Source organism: Aotus nancymaae, unplaced genomic scaffold (genome assembly GCF_030222135.1).
Source record: "Aotus nancymaae isolate 86718 unplaced genomic scaffold, 86718_ANA_hifiasm-v0.15.2.pri h1tg000032l_0, whole genome shotgun sequence".
Taxonomy (NCBI): Eukaryota; Metazoa; Chordata; class Mammalia; order Primates; family Aotidae; genus Aotus; species Aotus nancymaae.
Window position 1 is genome coordinate 21,244,861 of NW_026988445.1, and position 15,896 is coordinate 21,260,756.

At 46.6% G+C, this 15,896-nt stretch overlaps 1 protein-coding gene across 1 annotated transcript in view; it reads right to left on the bottom strand.

Annotated features, from left to right (window-relative positions):
* The window catches only part of NID1 (nidogen 1), an 85,337-nt gene that overhangs the window by 11,756 nt on the left and 57,685 nt on the right, over nucleotides 1-15,896 (bottom strand). The window contains exons 13-14 of the mRNA XM_064383621.1: nucleotides 4,539-4,766; nucleotides 2,053-2,225 (exon numbers count right to left, since the gene is read on the bottom strand). Of these exons, the coding sequence (XP_064239691.1) occupies nucleotides 2,053-2,225; nucleotides 4,539-4,766 (401 nt within the window). The remainder of the gene's footprint in view (nucleotides 1-2,052; nucleotides 2,226-4,538; nucleotides 4,767-15,896) is intronic.

The following is a 15,896-nucleotide window of genomic DNA, read 5'->3' on the forward strand; positions in this document are numbered from 1 at the left end:
CTCACTATGTTGCCCAGGCTGGTCTCGAACTCCTGAGCTCAACTAATCCACTTGCCTGGACATTTCAAAGTCCTGAGATTACAGATGTGAGCCACTGCGCCTGGCCAATGCTGTGCACTTTTAAGGCATTCACTCTCTTAAACCATCACAACCAAATGCTCAGGCTCCAACTATGGGCACCTCCTCCTTTAAAGCATCCCATGCTCATCAACTTCTCTGGACCTCCATAGTACTAAGGAAAGACAACATTTCCTTCAGCAAACACGCCCAGAGTCCTTTCCACACATCAGTTCTTAAGAAAGTAAAACAAAAAAGGACTGGAAGAAGCAAAAATTGAGTAACATTTTACATGCAATTTGAGTTTCATGAAAATCTACTGCGCTATACTTCGGTTTGAAAAGCCACTGAGAGTTAGCTCTGAGTAAGCCAACCTCTCCTCAGAAGAGGCAAATCTATTACCTGCCCGTAATTCATTAATGAGTATTTATTAGGTGCTCATTATGTATGATGAACTATGGTCATATTTAGACAAGACTCCAACCTAGAAAGAACGCTAAATTACTTAAATTATCCAAAGCAACAAAGCCAAAAAAAAAAAAAAAAAGCCAGAAAAAAAATCAAAACAAGCCACCTGACCACAGGTTGATTTGGAAAAGCCTTGTTGATGTCTCTTACAAGTTAAAATATTTTAAAACGATAGGCATTTATACTTATGTAAAATGTAGCCAATGCGAGAAACCAGGTGAAAGGCACACAGAACCTCTCTGTATGCCTTTACAACTTCCTGTGGCTCTGATTATTTCAAAATAAAAAGTTAAAAACAAAACAGAAGCAAAGCTTTTCCCTTGATCAGACAGTGAGGAGTTCCTTTCTTTAGATGCTGCCCATGAGAGGCTCAGGAGGAAGCTGGCAGACTGTATGATCTCAGCATGTGGTGAGGTTCGATTCTGTCAATAGCCTGGAAACACTGAATCGTTCAGTTACAAGAAACCCTGGGAGTGAGTACTTGGCTGTGAACACAGTACTAGGCATTACGAAGCCAGGGAAGGACTCAGGAGGGAGGCTCTCTGGACCAAGGAAGTGGTGGGCCCAGGATGATCTTTTACTGGGAAATCAGAGGATGAGCACATACTTCCTCCTTAACGGGTCAAGTCCAAAAGGAAGGTGACTCTTACCTCACACCACATACAAAAATTAACTCAGAATGAATCTAAGACCTAAAGGTAAGAGCACACTTATAAAACTCTTAGAAGAAAACCAGGGGGAACCTCATCACATTGGATTTGGCAACAATTTCTTGGATACGATACCAAAAGCCTAGGCAGCGACAACGAAAAATAGGTAAACTGAACTACATCAAAATTAAAACGTTCTGTGCATCACAGGACACAGTCAAGAGAGTGGAAAGACAACCTATGGAATGGGAGAAAATAATGCAAATCACGTATCTTTCAAAGGGTTAATACCCAGGATATATAAAGGATTTCCACAACTCAACAGCCAAAAAACTGATCTAAATATAGGCAAAAGGATTTAAGTAGACATTTCTCCAAAGAAAATATACGAGTGACCAATAAGTACATGAAAAGATGTTCAATGTTTTAAATTATTAGGAAAATGCAAATCAAAACCACTTCACACCCATTACAATGGCTATCATTAAGTAACAAAAACAGCGGCCGGGCGCAGTGGCTCATGCCTGTAATCCCAGCACTTTGGGAGGCTGAGGCGGGTGGATCACCTGAGGTCAGGAGTTCGAGATCAGCCTGGCCAACATGGTGAAACCCCATTTCTACTAAAAATACAAAAAGTAGCTGGGCATGGTGGTGGGCGCCTGTAATCCCAGCCACATCTGTGTCCATCTTACTGTGAGCCTCAGAGGCAGCTCAGCAATACAGCGGCCCCCATCTAGACATGGTCACCTGGGATCACATGGAATGAGCACCCATGGTTCCAGGGCTGAGCCTGGAGTCCTAGTCTGACCTCATCCTGCTTGTTTCTCCAGGTCCCTGAAGCAGGAGCTGCCACCAGGTACAATCAGCCAGCACTCACCGGGACATGAAGGAACGCCTTCGCTTCTGTCTTCCTCATGGTATTTCCCTCCAGGGGTAGGCGCTCAATTTTCCCAGTCTGGGCAAAGAGTAAATGGGTGCCGGGGGGCAAGGGGATCACAGCGGTAGGCACTGCGGGCCCTTGGTGCATCGGGGGAGCCACTGTACTCAGACCTGCATGGCAGAAGGGGTCAGTGAGCAAGGTCCGTGTGCACCAGGAACACACAGATGCACACACGCACACCCACACACATGCACACACATACACACACCTACATACCAGATCACATCACCTTCACGGCACCACAAACTGCCACAGCCACACAATGCCCATTTTATATCTGAAAGCATCAGAAGTAGAAAGCCCTCAGTCATTTGAAGGGCACTGATGAAGGTAATGCAGAGCATTAAAGGTCATGTGAAAAAAAGATGGCTTGGCCTCCTTCTTTTCTTTTCTTTTTCTTTTTTTTTTTTTGAGATGGAGTCTTGCTCTGTCGCCCAGGCTGGATGGATGTGATCTCGGCTCACTGCAACCTCTGCCCACCTGGTTCAAGCAATTCTTGTGCCTCAGCCTCCTGAGTAGCTGGGATTACAGGCATGCACCACCATACCCAGTTAATTTTTGTATTTTTAGTAGAGACAGCGTTTCACCATGTTGGCCAGGCTTGTCTCAAACTCCTGACCTCAAGTGACCTGTCCCAGTGCCACAGGGATGGGACAGGCCAGGGCCTGGCAAGCAAGAGCATGATGCTTGTGGGCTTTCAAGAACAAAATGATGGCCAGGGGCTCCTTTTCCCTTAGAATCAGGCTTGCCTTCCTATCTGCTGACGTCGTCCCCTGGCCCAGCTCCTTGATCCACTTGATAAGACACATCCCAGGAGGAGACAGACAGCTGTGCTGCAGGGTAAGGAGGGCCAGGAGGGCTGATTGGGTGTCTGGAGACCTGAGTTCTGTCCTGGCCCTGCCCACTCACTCTCTGTGTGCACAGGACATGGATCTTCCCAGGCCTGGTCTCCTGCTCTCTACAGTGAGAGCTGGGCAAGGTTGTCCCCAGGGTTACTTTCTCTTGTCTATCTTGCCTATTACACCCAATTGGGGACATAAACCAATCTGGTCAACCTCTTTCATAACTCTAAAATCCATCCGTTTCTCACCTGGATTCATCATAAGTACAGCAACCGCCTTCACCTCCCCCTGCCAGGGACTGTCATGCCTGCATCTCCACTTCCACCCCCCAAGCCAGTGATATTCTAGAACTAAAACCTGCTTCACATGGGCACCTGCTCCAAACCCATCCCAGGCTCCTCGTTGCCCTCATGACCAATACGCAGGCTTAGAAACGTGGCTCAGATAGTGTTCCTTCTGGAAAGCCTCACCATGAGCCCACCGCCCCACACAAGCCAGGATTCCTCCTCGGCTCCCTGGCCCCTGTCCGCTGTATCCTAAAACTCACCTCCCTACACTGTTCCTGTTTATTCACCGTCCTTTCTGGTGCTTGGGGGCCCAGAACTGTGACTTTCCTCTTGATATCCTAGTACCAACCACAGCATTGGCCCTCAGTAAATGGGGGCTGCGTGAGTGAGTGAAGTTTGTGAGTAATTGTTTTACTGTTTCTTAGCAGGTTTGAGGAAACATTTGATAGGAGAGCAATCTATGATTATTAGCTAAATTGCAAGTGGAGGTTCAAAGATTCATTATATTCTCTTTTGGTAATTTGTGACAATGACCAATTTCTACATTTGAATTTGAGAGCTGGGAATCATTCTCGGGGCAATTTTGCCTCATGTTTGAGGTGGAGGCTGAGGACGCTGAGGCTAGGGAAGGTGTCTGTCCAGAGTCACACAGCCACCAGGCTGGGCCTCACACAGGGCCGCTGGCCCCCAGGACGGCAGCTTCCCACTGCCTCTGGTGACAGTCTTAGAACCAGCTCACACAGAAAGCTTTGCGGCTGTTTGCTCCTTGGATTGGAAAATCGACCCAAGTAACTAAAGGCCCTAGGGCGCGACTGAAGGCGGCAAGCGTTGCAAGGGTGCGCACGGGTCCCACTGCCTGGGACGCAGCCCTGGGGAAGGATTCAGGTTGGTCCCCACCATCCCTGCCATATTCCGGCACAGGAACATTCCACCGCCAGGCCTCCCTTGGCAGAGAGTTCTTCTGGAGAACCCGGAGCACACACAGCCTGTCTGCTACCACTAAGGGTACTGCTGTGGCAGGCCCCGCTGGGTATTTACACCCTACACGTGTGGGGGGCGGGGTGGGGAAAGAGAAAGAAGAGGGTACGACAGAGAGGGTGAGGAGGAGAGGAAGGACGGGGGGAGCGGGGCAAGTGAGGAGAGGGAAGAGAGGTGCAGAGGGAGGAAGTGGGGTTGGAGCCGATGGAGCAGCTCAAGCTTTAGGGCCAGCAGAAGAGCCAAGTGCGTGTTCAGCAATTCCGCTCCCCGAGGCCCTTCTCAGGCACACACCCACACACAGTCTGCACCCACTTACATGGGGGCGTCATCCCGGGCCTGGTCCTGGTGCCCTCCACCTCGCGGCCGTCGCGATCCACACACCAGCAGTAGCCGGTGCTGCCGTGGCACTGGGTGGGTGCGTAGTGCCCGTGCTCATCGCACTCAGGAACGAACAGTCCTGGAGGAATGGGTCGCTGGGGGTCGGCTGCCCCCGCTGTGCCAAGAATGTGTTCTCGCTCATGCTGGCACCGGGTTTTCTCCACCTCTGTCAGAGAAACAGGCAACAAGAAAGCTGTCATGTGCGTCATCCGTCCGTGCTCCCTGGCGGGACTGCAGGAGTCCCCGCAGCTCGCTCAGAACCACGAGGCCTGCCTGCGCATCACTGGATATTGCTTCATCGATTTTTCAAAATGCAAAACATCATTATTATCGAATAGGTTTAACTGTCAACAAAATGATATTTACGTCTCCTTTTTACTCCTAAAACATTATTTTAAAATTGAGGCAAAAAGAATTGAAGCACATTGATATAACATAAACTGAACTTTTTTTTTTTTTTGAGATGGAGTTTTGCTCCTGTTGCCCAGGCTAGAGTGCAATGGGACGATCACAGCTCACTGCAGCCTCCACCTCCCGGGTTCAAGTGATTCTCCTCCCTCAACCTTCCGAGTAGCTGGGATTACAGGCACCTGCCACCATGCCCAGCCAATTTTGTATTTTTATTAGAGACAGGGTTTCACCACGTTGGCCAGGCTGGTCTCAAACTTCTGGTGTCAGGTGATCCGCCCACCTTGGCCTCCCGAAGTGCTGGGATTACAGGTGTGAGCGCGCCCCTCCAAGTGAACCATTTTTAAGTAAACAATTCCATGGTATCTAGCGCATTCACCATGCTGAGTAGCCACAAACCAGAAGGAAGCCCATATGCATTAAGCAGTTAGTTGATCCCTGTTTCCTCTTTCTTCCCAGCCCCTGGCAACCACCAATCTTCAGTCTCTCTGTGGACTTACCTATCCTGGATATTTCATATACGCAGAATCATACAACATGTGACATTTGTGTCTGGCGTCTTTCGCTTAGCAGAATGTTCTCAGTTATCCAAGTGGTAGCATGCATCAGAACCTCCTTCCTATCCACGGCTGAATAATATTGTATGGACAGATCATATTTTGCTTATCCATTGATGAATATCACTGGGTTTTATCTGAAGGAATTTTTTTTTCTAAATGTGTCATTTTTGTCACCTCCAGCTTCTTCTTTTGTGTGTGTGTGTGTGATGGAGTCTCACTCTGTTGCCCAGGCTGAAGTGCAGTGGCACAATCTTGACTCACTGCAACCTGTGACTCCCAGGTTCAAGCGATTCTCCTGCCCCAGGCTCCCGAGTAGCTGGGATTACAGGCGTGCACCACCACACCTGGCTGATTGATATATTTTTAGTGGAGACAGGGTTTCACCATGTTGGCCAGGCTGGCATCTCCAGCTTCTTGACAGCAGACATTAAGTCAAGGCCAAAGATTTCAGGGACCAGATACCACCAAGTGTGTTTACCAACATTTGTATGTTTTCCTTTCATTATGTGCTGCTTTTTGGCATGAAAATTGACCTTTAAACTGTACAACTCAGATCTTAAGACAGGGAAGTACAGTGAGCAATCCGTATCCACGAGTTCCACATTCGTGGATTCAACCAACCACAGACAGAAAATATTTGGGGAAAAAAAAAGGATGATTATATTTGTACCGAACACGTACGGATTTCTTTTCTGCCATTATTTCCTAAGCAATACAATATAACAACTTTTTACGTGGCATTCACATTGTATTAGGGAGTATAAGAAATCTAGAGATGATTTAAAGTATATGGGAGGGTGTGCATTGATTATACGCAAATACTACACCATTGTCTATCAGGGACTTGAGTACCTGTGGATTTGTATCTTCAGGAACCAATGCCCCATGGATACTGAGGGACGACTGCACTCCTAAAGCTATGGAATTGCTAATAAGCAGCTATGGCCTGGAATAAACAACTTCAAATACACCAGGCTATAGCAGGTTCCACACTGGTGAGAGTTCAGTCACCAGTCTGCAGTTGTAACCTCTGCAGTATTGAACACACAAAACGTCCAAACACTGACAGGAAGTGCCCAATCCCCACGTCACTGACTGCTAAGAGCTATACTTCATCCATATCTTGTTGCCTCTCCTTCTCCCTGTCTGGTTAATCCTTCAGAAATTGGCTTAGGCACTTAATTCCCTCAGGAAGCCTGTTCTGCTCCCCAAGGCTGAGTCCAATCCCCTCTGTGAGCTCCCAGGGTGCTCTGGGCTTGCCCATACCACACCTGTATCTAAGGAGCTGTTCCTTGTCTGTCTCCCTGAACAAATCTGTTCCTTGTCTGTCTCCCTTAAAAATCACCTTAGTCAAGAAGCATCTACTCAGCCAGGCACAGTGGCTCATGCCTGTTAATTCCAGCACTTTGGGAGGCCAAGGAGGGAGGATCACTAGAGTCCAGGAGTTTAAGACCAGCCTGGGCAACACAGCAATACTCTATCTCTACAAAAAAATCAAAAACTTAGCTGAGTGTGGTGGCATGCACCTGTGGTCCGAGCTACCTGGGAGGCTGAGGCAGGAGGATCTCTAGAGCCCAAGAGTTTGAAGCTGCAGTGAGCCATGTTTACACTATTACAGTCTAGCCTGGGTGACACAGCAAGAGCCTGTCCCAAAACAAAACAAAAACCCCCGAAACCAAGAAGTACCAACTTGACTGTGCCGGGAGATGCGCACAGGAATAACCCATAGCGCCTGCCCTCAGGGAGCTCACAGTCTGGAGGGAAGCCGACAAGTAAACACACATTTACAATTTAGTGAGTGACTGCCTTGACAGGAGCCCAGGGTACAGCAGATACACAGAAGAGATCGTCCACAGTGCACGGAGAGCCAAGGAATGCCTATGTGCTTTTTCTAAAAGATACATAATTTTTTATTTCTCTTTTTAATTCTGTCCAGTTCACTTCATGTATTTTTTTATTTTTTCTTTTTGAAACAGGATTTCAATCTGTCACTCAGGCTGGAGTGCAGTGGAGTAATCTCAGCTCATTGGAATCTTCACCTCCCAGGCTCAAGCAATCCTTCCACATCAGTTTCCTGACTTGGTGGAACTACAGGCATTTATCGCCACACTTTGCTAATTTTTTGTATTTTTAATAGAGATGGGGTCTCACTATGTTGCCCAGACTGGTCTCAAACTACTGAGCTCAAGTGATCCACCCATCTTGACCTCCCTAAATGCTGGGATTATAGGTGTGAGCCACCACGCCTGGCCACTTTATGTATTTTTTTAAGCGTCAGGGTCTTGCTATGTTGCCCAGGCTAGTCTCCAAATCCTGGGCTCAAGTTATCTTCCTGTCTTAGTCTTCTGTGCTTTTTTTTTTTTTTTTTTTTGAGTTGGAGTTTTGCTCTTGTTGCCGAGGCTGGAGTAAAGTGGCACGATCTCGGTTCACTACAACCTCCACCTCTCAGGTTCAAGTGATTCTCCTGCCTCAGCGTCCTGAGTACCTGGGATTACTGGCACCTGTCACCATGCCTGGCTAATTTTGTATTTTTAGTACAGATAGGGTTTCACCATGTTGGTCAGGCTAGTCTCGAACTCCTGACCTCAGGTGATCTGCCTGCCTCGGCCTCCCAAAGTGCTGGGACTACAGCTGTGAGTCACTGTGCCCCGCCTCTTCTGTGCCTTTTTTGATGAGTAGAAGATTGTGGTTGAATAGGTCTAGGGTAGGGCTCAACTGACTTTTTCTGTTAAGAGGCAAAGAGTAAGAATTTTAGGCTTTGTGGGCCATGAGGTCTGCGTCACAACTATGCAACTCTGTGGTTGTAGCATGAAAGCAATCATGTTTCATAATCAATGAACGAGTGTGACTGTCCCAATAAAACTTCATTTACAAAAACAAGCAGTGGGCCAGATTTGGCCTATAGGGAGTAGATGCCAACTCTTGCTCTAAGGCATTACTAGTTATGTTAAGGGGAAATAAGTGTTTATTTGTATATATGTTCACATGTGTGCATTAATATATACGAAAATGTCAGTAATAAAAATTATACTGTAATCACATAGACTAGAATATTATTTATTTCTCAGGATTTTGCACCTGGGAATGTTTTTGATTCTCAATTCCATTACTACTTTTTTTTTTTGAGATGGAGTCTTGCTCTGTTGCCCAGGCTGGAGTGCAGTGGCATTCGGCTCACTGTAGCCTCCACCTCCTGGGTTCGAGCGATTCTCCTGTCTCAGCCTTCTGAGTAGCTGAGACTACAGGTGCCCACCACCATGCCCGGCTAATTTTGTATATTTTTAGTAGAGACAAGGTTTCACTATGTTGACCAGGTTGGTCTTGAACTCTGACGTCAGATGATCCACCCGCCTCGGCCTCCCAACATGCTGGGATTACAGGTATGAGTCAACACACCTGGCCTCAGTTCCATTACTCCTGGTGCACCTTGCACGTGTCAATGATACAGACTCAGCTGTGCCTCCTGCAGCTGTGGAATGGGTATGGCGGTGCTAACGGAGCTCACGGGACTGTCTGAGGAGTCAGTGACGAGACAAGCACACAGAGGCATTTGGAGCTTTGCCCCCAGATGTTCATTTGCGACTGAATCGCCACAAGGCACACACAGTGACATTCCATGAGTGTGTTGCCTCTGTCTGTGTTACCAGTTCTCACGCTGGCATGCTTAACGTGGTTGCTCCCTTGGTGAGAAGCAGTTAGCATGCCAGAAAAGTGTTTGTTGAACCTGGAGAGAGAAAACCATATGTGCTTTTCTTTTGTCCCAGAGGCTAACTAAAAAAAAAAAAAATTGATGTAGGAAGCACCAAAGATATAAGCAAGTCATCTGATTAGAATAAAAAATGTCTGGCTGGGTGTGGTGACTCATGCCTGTAATCCCAGCACTTTGGGAGGCCGAGGCAGACGGATCACCTGAGGTCAGGAGTTCAAGACCAGCCTGGCCAACATGGTGAAACCCTGTCTCTACTAAAAATACAAAAAGTAGCCAGGCGTGGTGGCAGATGCCTGTAATCCCAGCTACTCAGGAGGCTGAGGCTGGAGAATCACTTGAACCCGGGAGGCAGAAGTTGCAGTGAGCTGAGATCTTGCCATTGCACTCCAGCCTGGGCAACAAGAGCAAAACTCTGTCAAAAAAAAAAAAAAAATTCTGGTTTTGTTCATTCTTGAATGTAAAACATGTTTACTACCTCAAAATCCTACATTGGCATAGGGTTTTAGAGTTTTCATATAAGCTGTTTCCATTCACAGATACATTTCATTTTATTCTCATTGCAATCCTACATGATAAGCAGCTGCAGTTTTTACACCACATGAGAAAACTGAAACTCAGAGAAGTTGAAACTCCTTCAGGCCACAGCACTGGTTGTCGGCTCAGTTCAAATGAGAACTTAGGTCTCTGGGTTTCTCTGGCATCTGGCATCCACATTGCCAGTGCTCAGGACGGTTCCCACACATGGAACCTCTTATGACAACAGCTATGTACACACATTACTTTAGCACATTCACCAAAGTCACCTGTGCATCCACAGACCCATTCTCCTGCCAATCCCATCTGCACATGGTGGCGCTTGTCCAGTCAGAAAACAAAACTGGTATTCTGTGCGCCGTCAGCCAAACAGAACTTTTCAGGCAGTAGGGGTTGTTCCACTTTATGTGGCTGACAGAGTCATGTTAACAAAGTATTTGGCCGCCAGGCGCGGTGGCTCACGCCTGTAATCCCAGCACTTTGGGAGGCCGAGGCGGGCGAATCCCAAGGTCAGGAGTGAAACCCCATCTTTACTAAAAATACAAAAAATTAGCTGGGTGTGGTGGCAGATGCCTGTAGTCCCAGCTACTCAGGAAGCTGAGGCAGGAGAATTGCTTGAACCTGGGAGGTGGAGGTTGCAGTAAGCCAAGATCTCACCACTGCACTCCAGCCCAGGCGATGGTGCAAGACTCCGTCTCAAAAAAAAACAACAACAAAAACAACCCAAGGTATTTGGCCAACATACAAAATCTCAAGGGATCTAGAATTTACAGTGGAACTTTGAAGTGCTGTATCTTGACCTTGTAAAACGGAGGGGAGAACCTCAGCTGTACTCAGGAAATAGAATCTCAAGTGTGTTTATGGAAAGCTGTGACCTCGGTGGACTTCCTGGGCCGGCAGACAGTGGGAGCAGCCAGGGCTCTAGGGAGAGCTCCCCTGCTGAGGCCCCCAGGCCCCCATGGGAAACTTTCCATTAAAGGTTGGTGGATGGGGTAGGGGTAGTGGGGATGCTAAAGACACATTTCCTGGGCATATTTCTGGTTGATAAACTGATGACTCAGACAAGCTTCTTCTTACTCATCTAGTTCGAACTGCTAGGGAAGAAAGCATTCAAGGCCTGATACTTATCTGAGGAATGGCAGGAAGTCTGGGGTGACTTTTCTCAAGGTGGGGGGACAAAGAGAATGAGAGGAAAATGAAATAAAATATAAACCAAAAATAAAATTCCAAGTCCTCCAACCATCTGAATGGACCCCTCCTCTCAGCCAAGGGCGTTCCAAAGTAAACCTGTGAAACTACTTCAGGCCATGAGGGGAAGGGGAAGGTCGAGCATGTCTCATTACCATTCACACCAACATGGACCTTAAGACTGAAAGAACAGGCCAGGCGCGGTTGCTCACACCTGTAATCCCAGAACTGTGGGAGGCTGAGGCAGACAGATTACTTGAGGTCTGGAATTCAAGACAAGCCTGGCCAACATGGTGAGACCCCATCTCTACTAAAAATACAAAAATTACCCAGGCATGATGGCAGGCACCTGTAATCCTAACTACTTTGGAGGCTGAGGCACGAGAATCACTTGAACCCAGGAGGAGGAGGTTGCAGTGAGCCAAGATCAGGCCACTACACTCCAGCCTGGGCAACAGAGCAACACTCTGTCTCAAAAAAAAAAACACAAAAAAACCTAACAAAACAGACTCTTTAAGTCTGGTAAGAAACAGCTACAATCTGTGTTCTCTCTGAAGCCGGCTACCTGGAGGCTTCATCTGTACGATTAAACCTTGGTCTCCACAACCCCTTATCATACATAACCCAGACATTCCTTTCTATTGGCTCCAGGTCTTTGCCGGGTGTGGTGGCTCACGCCTGTAATCTCAGTGCTTTGGGAGGCCGAGGCAGGTGGATCACCTGAGGTCAGGAGTTCAAGACCAGCCTGGCCAACATGGTGAAACCCTGTCTTTAAAAAAAAAACTCAACCAATTGCCAATCAGAACATCTTGCAATCTACCTATGACCTGGAAGCCCCCACCCTACCCTCGGCTTCCCGTTGTCCCACCTTTCTGGACCAAACCAATATACATCTGACCTGTACTGATTGATGTCGTATGTCTCCCTAAGATACGTAAAACCAAGTTGTGGCCTGACCACTTTGGGCAAGTGACATCAGGACCTCCTGAGGCTGTGTCACAGGCATGTCCTGAACTTTGGCAAAATAAACTGTTAAACTGATTGACACCTGTCTCAGATACTTTTCGGTTAGCGAGAAGGAGAAGTAAGAAGAAAGTACATTCTTGATCTTGGATTTGCATTCCATTCCAGCACTTTGGGAGGCTGAGGCAGGCGAATCAGTGATGTTGAGAGTTCAAGACCAGCCTGGACAGCATGGTGAAACCCTGTCTCTACTAAAAATACAAAATTAGCTGGGTGTGGTGGCATGCACCTGCAGACACAGCTACTCGGGAGGCTGAGGCAGGAGAATCGCTTGAACCTGGGAGGTGGAGGTTGCAGAGAGCCGAGATTGCGCCACCTCACTCTGGCCTGGGTGACAGAGCCAGACTCTGTCTCAAACAAACAAACAAACAAAAAAAAAAAAACTTAAGCAGGATGGGACAATAGAGACCAGGAAAGAGAAGGCCCAGATATAGGCAGGGGACAGGGACAGAGTCAGGAAATCACAAAAGCAAATTGTAATACTTTTTTTTTTTGAAGATGCAAGAGTGTTTTGCTCTGCTGAAAGCATACTTACTTATTTACTAGCAGTCTAAACACAAGAACCTACATGACCGCTTTTGGAAAGCATAAAGAACACACGATCATAATTTTGAAAGATACAACTCTCAAGATATTCGAATCAACTGCCATGTTCTTTTCTGATTGCAAAATGACCCATATGCCATACACTTTCACATAAAATTTCAGCTACTAAAAAAGATGTCTTCTGATTTACCTTATATTTTGCTATTTTTAAAATAATACTGGGCAAAAATTATGTGCTATATAAGTATTAGCTAGTATTACTTTATTATTATCCCTTCCATTAGATAAAAATTTCACTTTTTTAAACTACTGTTTGTAGATATCGATTCGTATGATTTTGGGGAGGCAATCTTTAGTGAAGACACATATATGGAGATATCTAATATCAAATAGATATGTATAACTATATATAGTTATTTATGTATATAGATACACATGAGGTTATATATAGATATATGTGTATCTATATACATTTTATATATAGATATGTATATATATAGATATAGACATAAATAGATATATGTATATCTCTATGTATAGACATACATCTATATGTCTATATATATAACTACATATAGAAATATGCATATCTATATACATATATAACTCAATTTTGAGAAAAACTGCTATAGAAACTTCTTTTATATAAAGAATTTGGCTGGGCACAGTGGCTCACATCTATAATCATCACCTTGGGAGGCCAAAGTGGGAGGATCACTTGAGGCCACGAGTTCAAGATCAGCCTGGGCATAGTGAGACCCTGTCTCCAGACAAAATAAAACGAAGTTAGCTGGACATGGTGGCACACACCTGTAGTTCCAGCTACTCAGGAGGCTGAGGCGGGAGGATCACTTGAGCCCAAAAGGTCAAGGCTGCAGTGAGCTATGACTGTACCACTGCACTGCAGCCTAGGTGACAGAGCAAGGTCTTGTCTCTTAAAAAAAAATAAAGATATGGCTGGGCGCAGTGGCTCATGATTGTAATCCCAGCACTCTGGGAGGCTGAGGCGGGCAGAACATGAGGTCAGGAAATCAAGACCAACCTGGCCAACATGGTGAAACCCCGTCGCTACAAAAAATGAGCCAGGCATGGTGGTGCACACCTGTAATCCCAGCTACGCAGGAGGCCGAGGCAGGGGAATCGCTTGAACCAGGGAGGCGGAGTTTGCAGTGAGCCAAGATTGCGCTATTGCACTCCAGCCTGGCGACAGAGCGAGACTCTGTCTCAAAAAAAAGAAAAGATTCAATAAACCTTTTTTTATAAACTAAGAAATTATTCATGCCTCATGTTCCTTATTTGTCCAGCTCTAATTCGGAAATTCCAGTTTTCACACCCAGGGTTTGCTCGAAACAATGTAAACTATAACATAAACAACACAAGCCTAACACACAAAAAGCATACAACAGCTAATGTTGTTCCTCAGCTTTCTGTCCTTTGAGCCGTATCATCCTACGTGTTCTCATCTTTCCTTGCAGCCGTGCTTCCTGAACTCTCATTTTCTTCCTGCCTCAGATGTGTGCTGCCAGATCCAGATGCAGAATGCTGGTAAACAAAACCGGTGCCAAGGGTATGGCGAAGGGACCCAACGTCTGCAGGCTTGGTGTTTGCCCTTAAGGACCAGGTTTTACATTACTAGCCCAAGACACTTTATGCCTCTCTTAGATCTTCTAATAAACTGCCCTAGGTTGCAAAAACTTAGCCAGTTACATTTCCTCAGATGCTGTCCAGGCAAAGTCAGGGTCAGTGGCTGTGGTGGCCGGCCTCCAAGATGGCCCTCATTCTTCCCACAACCTGGTCTTCCATGCTTGGGCAGACCCCTATGACACTGCAAGAGAGAAGGCCTGAGACTGATAAGATCAACAGAGCGATACTTCTTGTCACTTCCAAGATTTGTTTATAAAAGACTGTGGTGCTGGGCATAGTGGCTCCCACCTGTAATCCCAGCACTTTGGGAGGCCGAGGCAGGCAGATCACAAGGTTGGGAGTTCGAGACCAGCCTGGCCAACATGGTGAAACCCAGTCTCTACTAAAAATACAAACATTAGCTGGGCGCGATGGCACGTTCCTGTAGTCCCAGCTACTCAGGAGGCTGAGGCAGGAGAATTGCTTGAACCTGGGAGGTGGAGGTTGCAGTGAGCAGAGATCGCGCCATTGCACTCCCGCCTGGGGAAGAGAGTGAGACTCCATCTCAAAAACAACAACAACACTGTGGCTTCCATCTTGGCCTGTCTGTCTCTGTGTCTCTCTGTCTCTTTCTCTCTCTCAGCTTGGTCTGGAGGGAGCCAGCTGTTAGATACTTAGCCATCCCTGTAGAGAGACCCATGTTGCGAGGAACTGAGGCCTGCTGATAACCACGCGGGTCCTTGAACGGGGCTCCTTTGCCGTCACAGGAGACCACAGCCCTGGCTGATGTCTCAACAACAACCTCATGAGAGTCCCTGGACCCAGGGACCACCCAGGAAAGCTGCTCCTCAACTCCTGACCCACAGAAACTGTGAGAAAATAAATGTTTATTGTTTTAAGTGGCTAACTTTGGGAACAATTTGTTATGCAACAATAGAGAACTAATATGGTGGCTTTCTAACTTTCTAACCATGACCCACAGAAAGAAACACATTTTACTCAGCAGCCGAGTACAGCAGCCCGTGCACACTTAGACACGCACACACACAAGCACACACACATGAGCATGCACACACGTGCACACGTACACATGCACACTTAGACACGCATACATGTGCACACACGCACACACTTATGCACACACATGCACACATATGCACACATGCTGGCATGCACTCATCCATGCACATACACAAATATGCATACAACTATTGCTTCATGAAACAATACTCACTCCTGCTACATCTACGCGCCACACTCTGATATTCTCTAAATTGTTGTTTTCTATCTCACGCATTCCATTTAAAAGAAAGTGAGAACAGTGAGCCACCAAACTGACTTTAAATCCATACATGGGGTGTGGAGCAGCGTGCAGAAGACAGAGGGGAACAAATCGCAGTTTCTTGTACTTTGCCTGTCATCCGCTGACACTGCAGTAGCCGTGATCTTAACTGGCTCACCTTCAAAGCCAGTTTAGTTTTCTTTTGGAAACAAGCCCCCTCTGTATACAGTAAGTACCAAATAAGTTCTGTTTGATCCCTGTCCTTCACTGTGATAGGTACCAGGAGTCCAGATGATACTACACATTACTTTTCTCTATGTAATGTTTCATAAAGTATTTTATTTATTTATTTAGAGATAGAGTCTCGCTCTGTCACCCAGGCTGGAGTGCAGTGGTGCGATCTTGGCTCACCACAACCTCCCA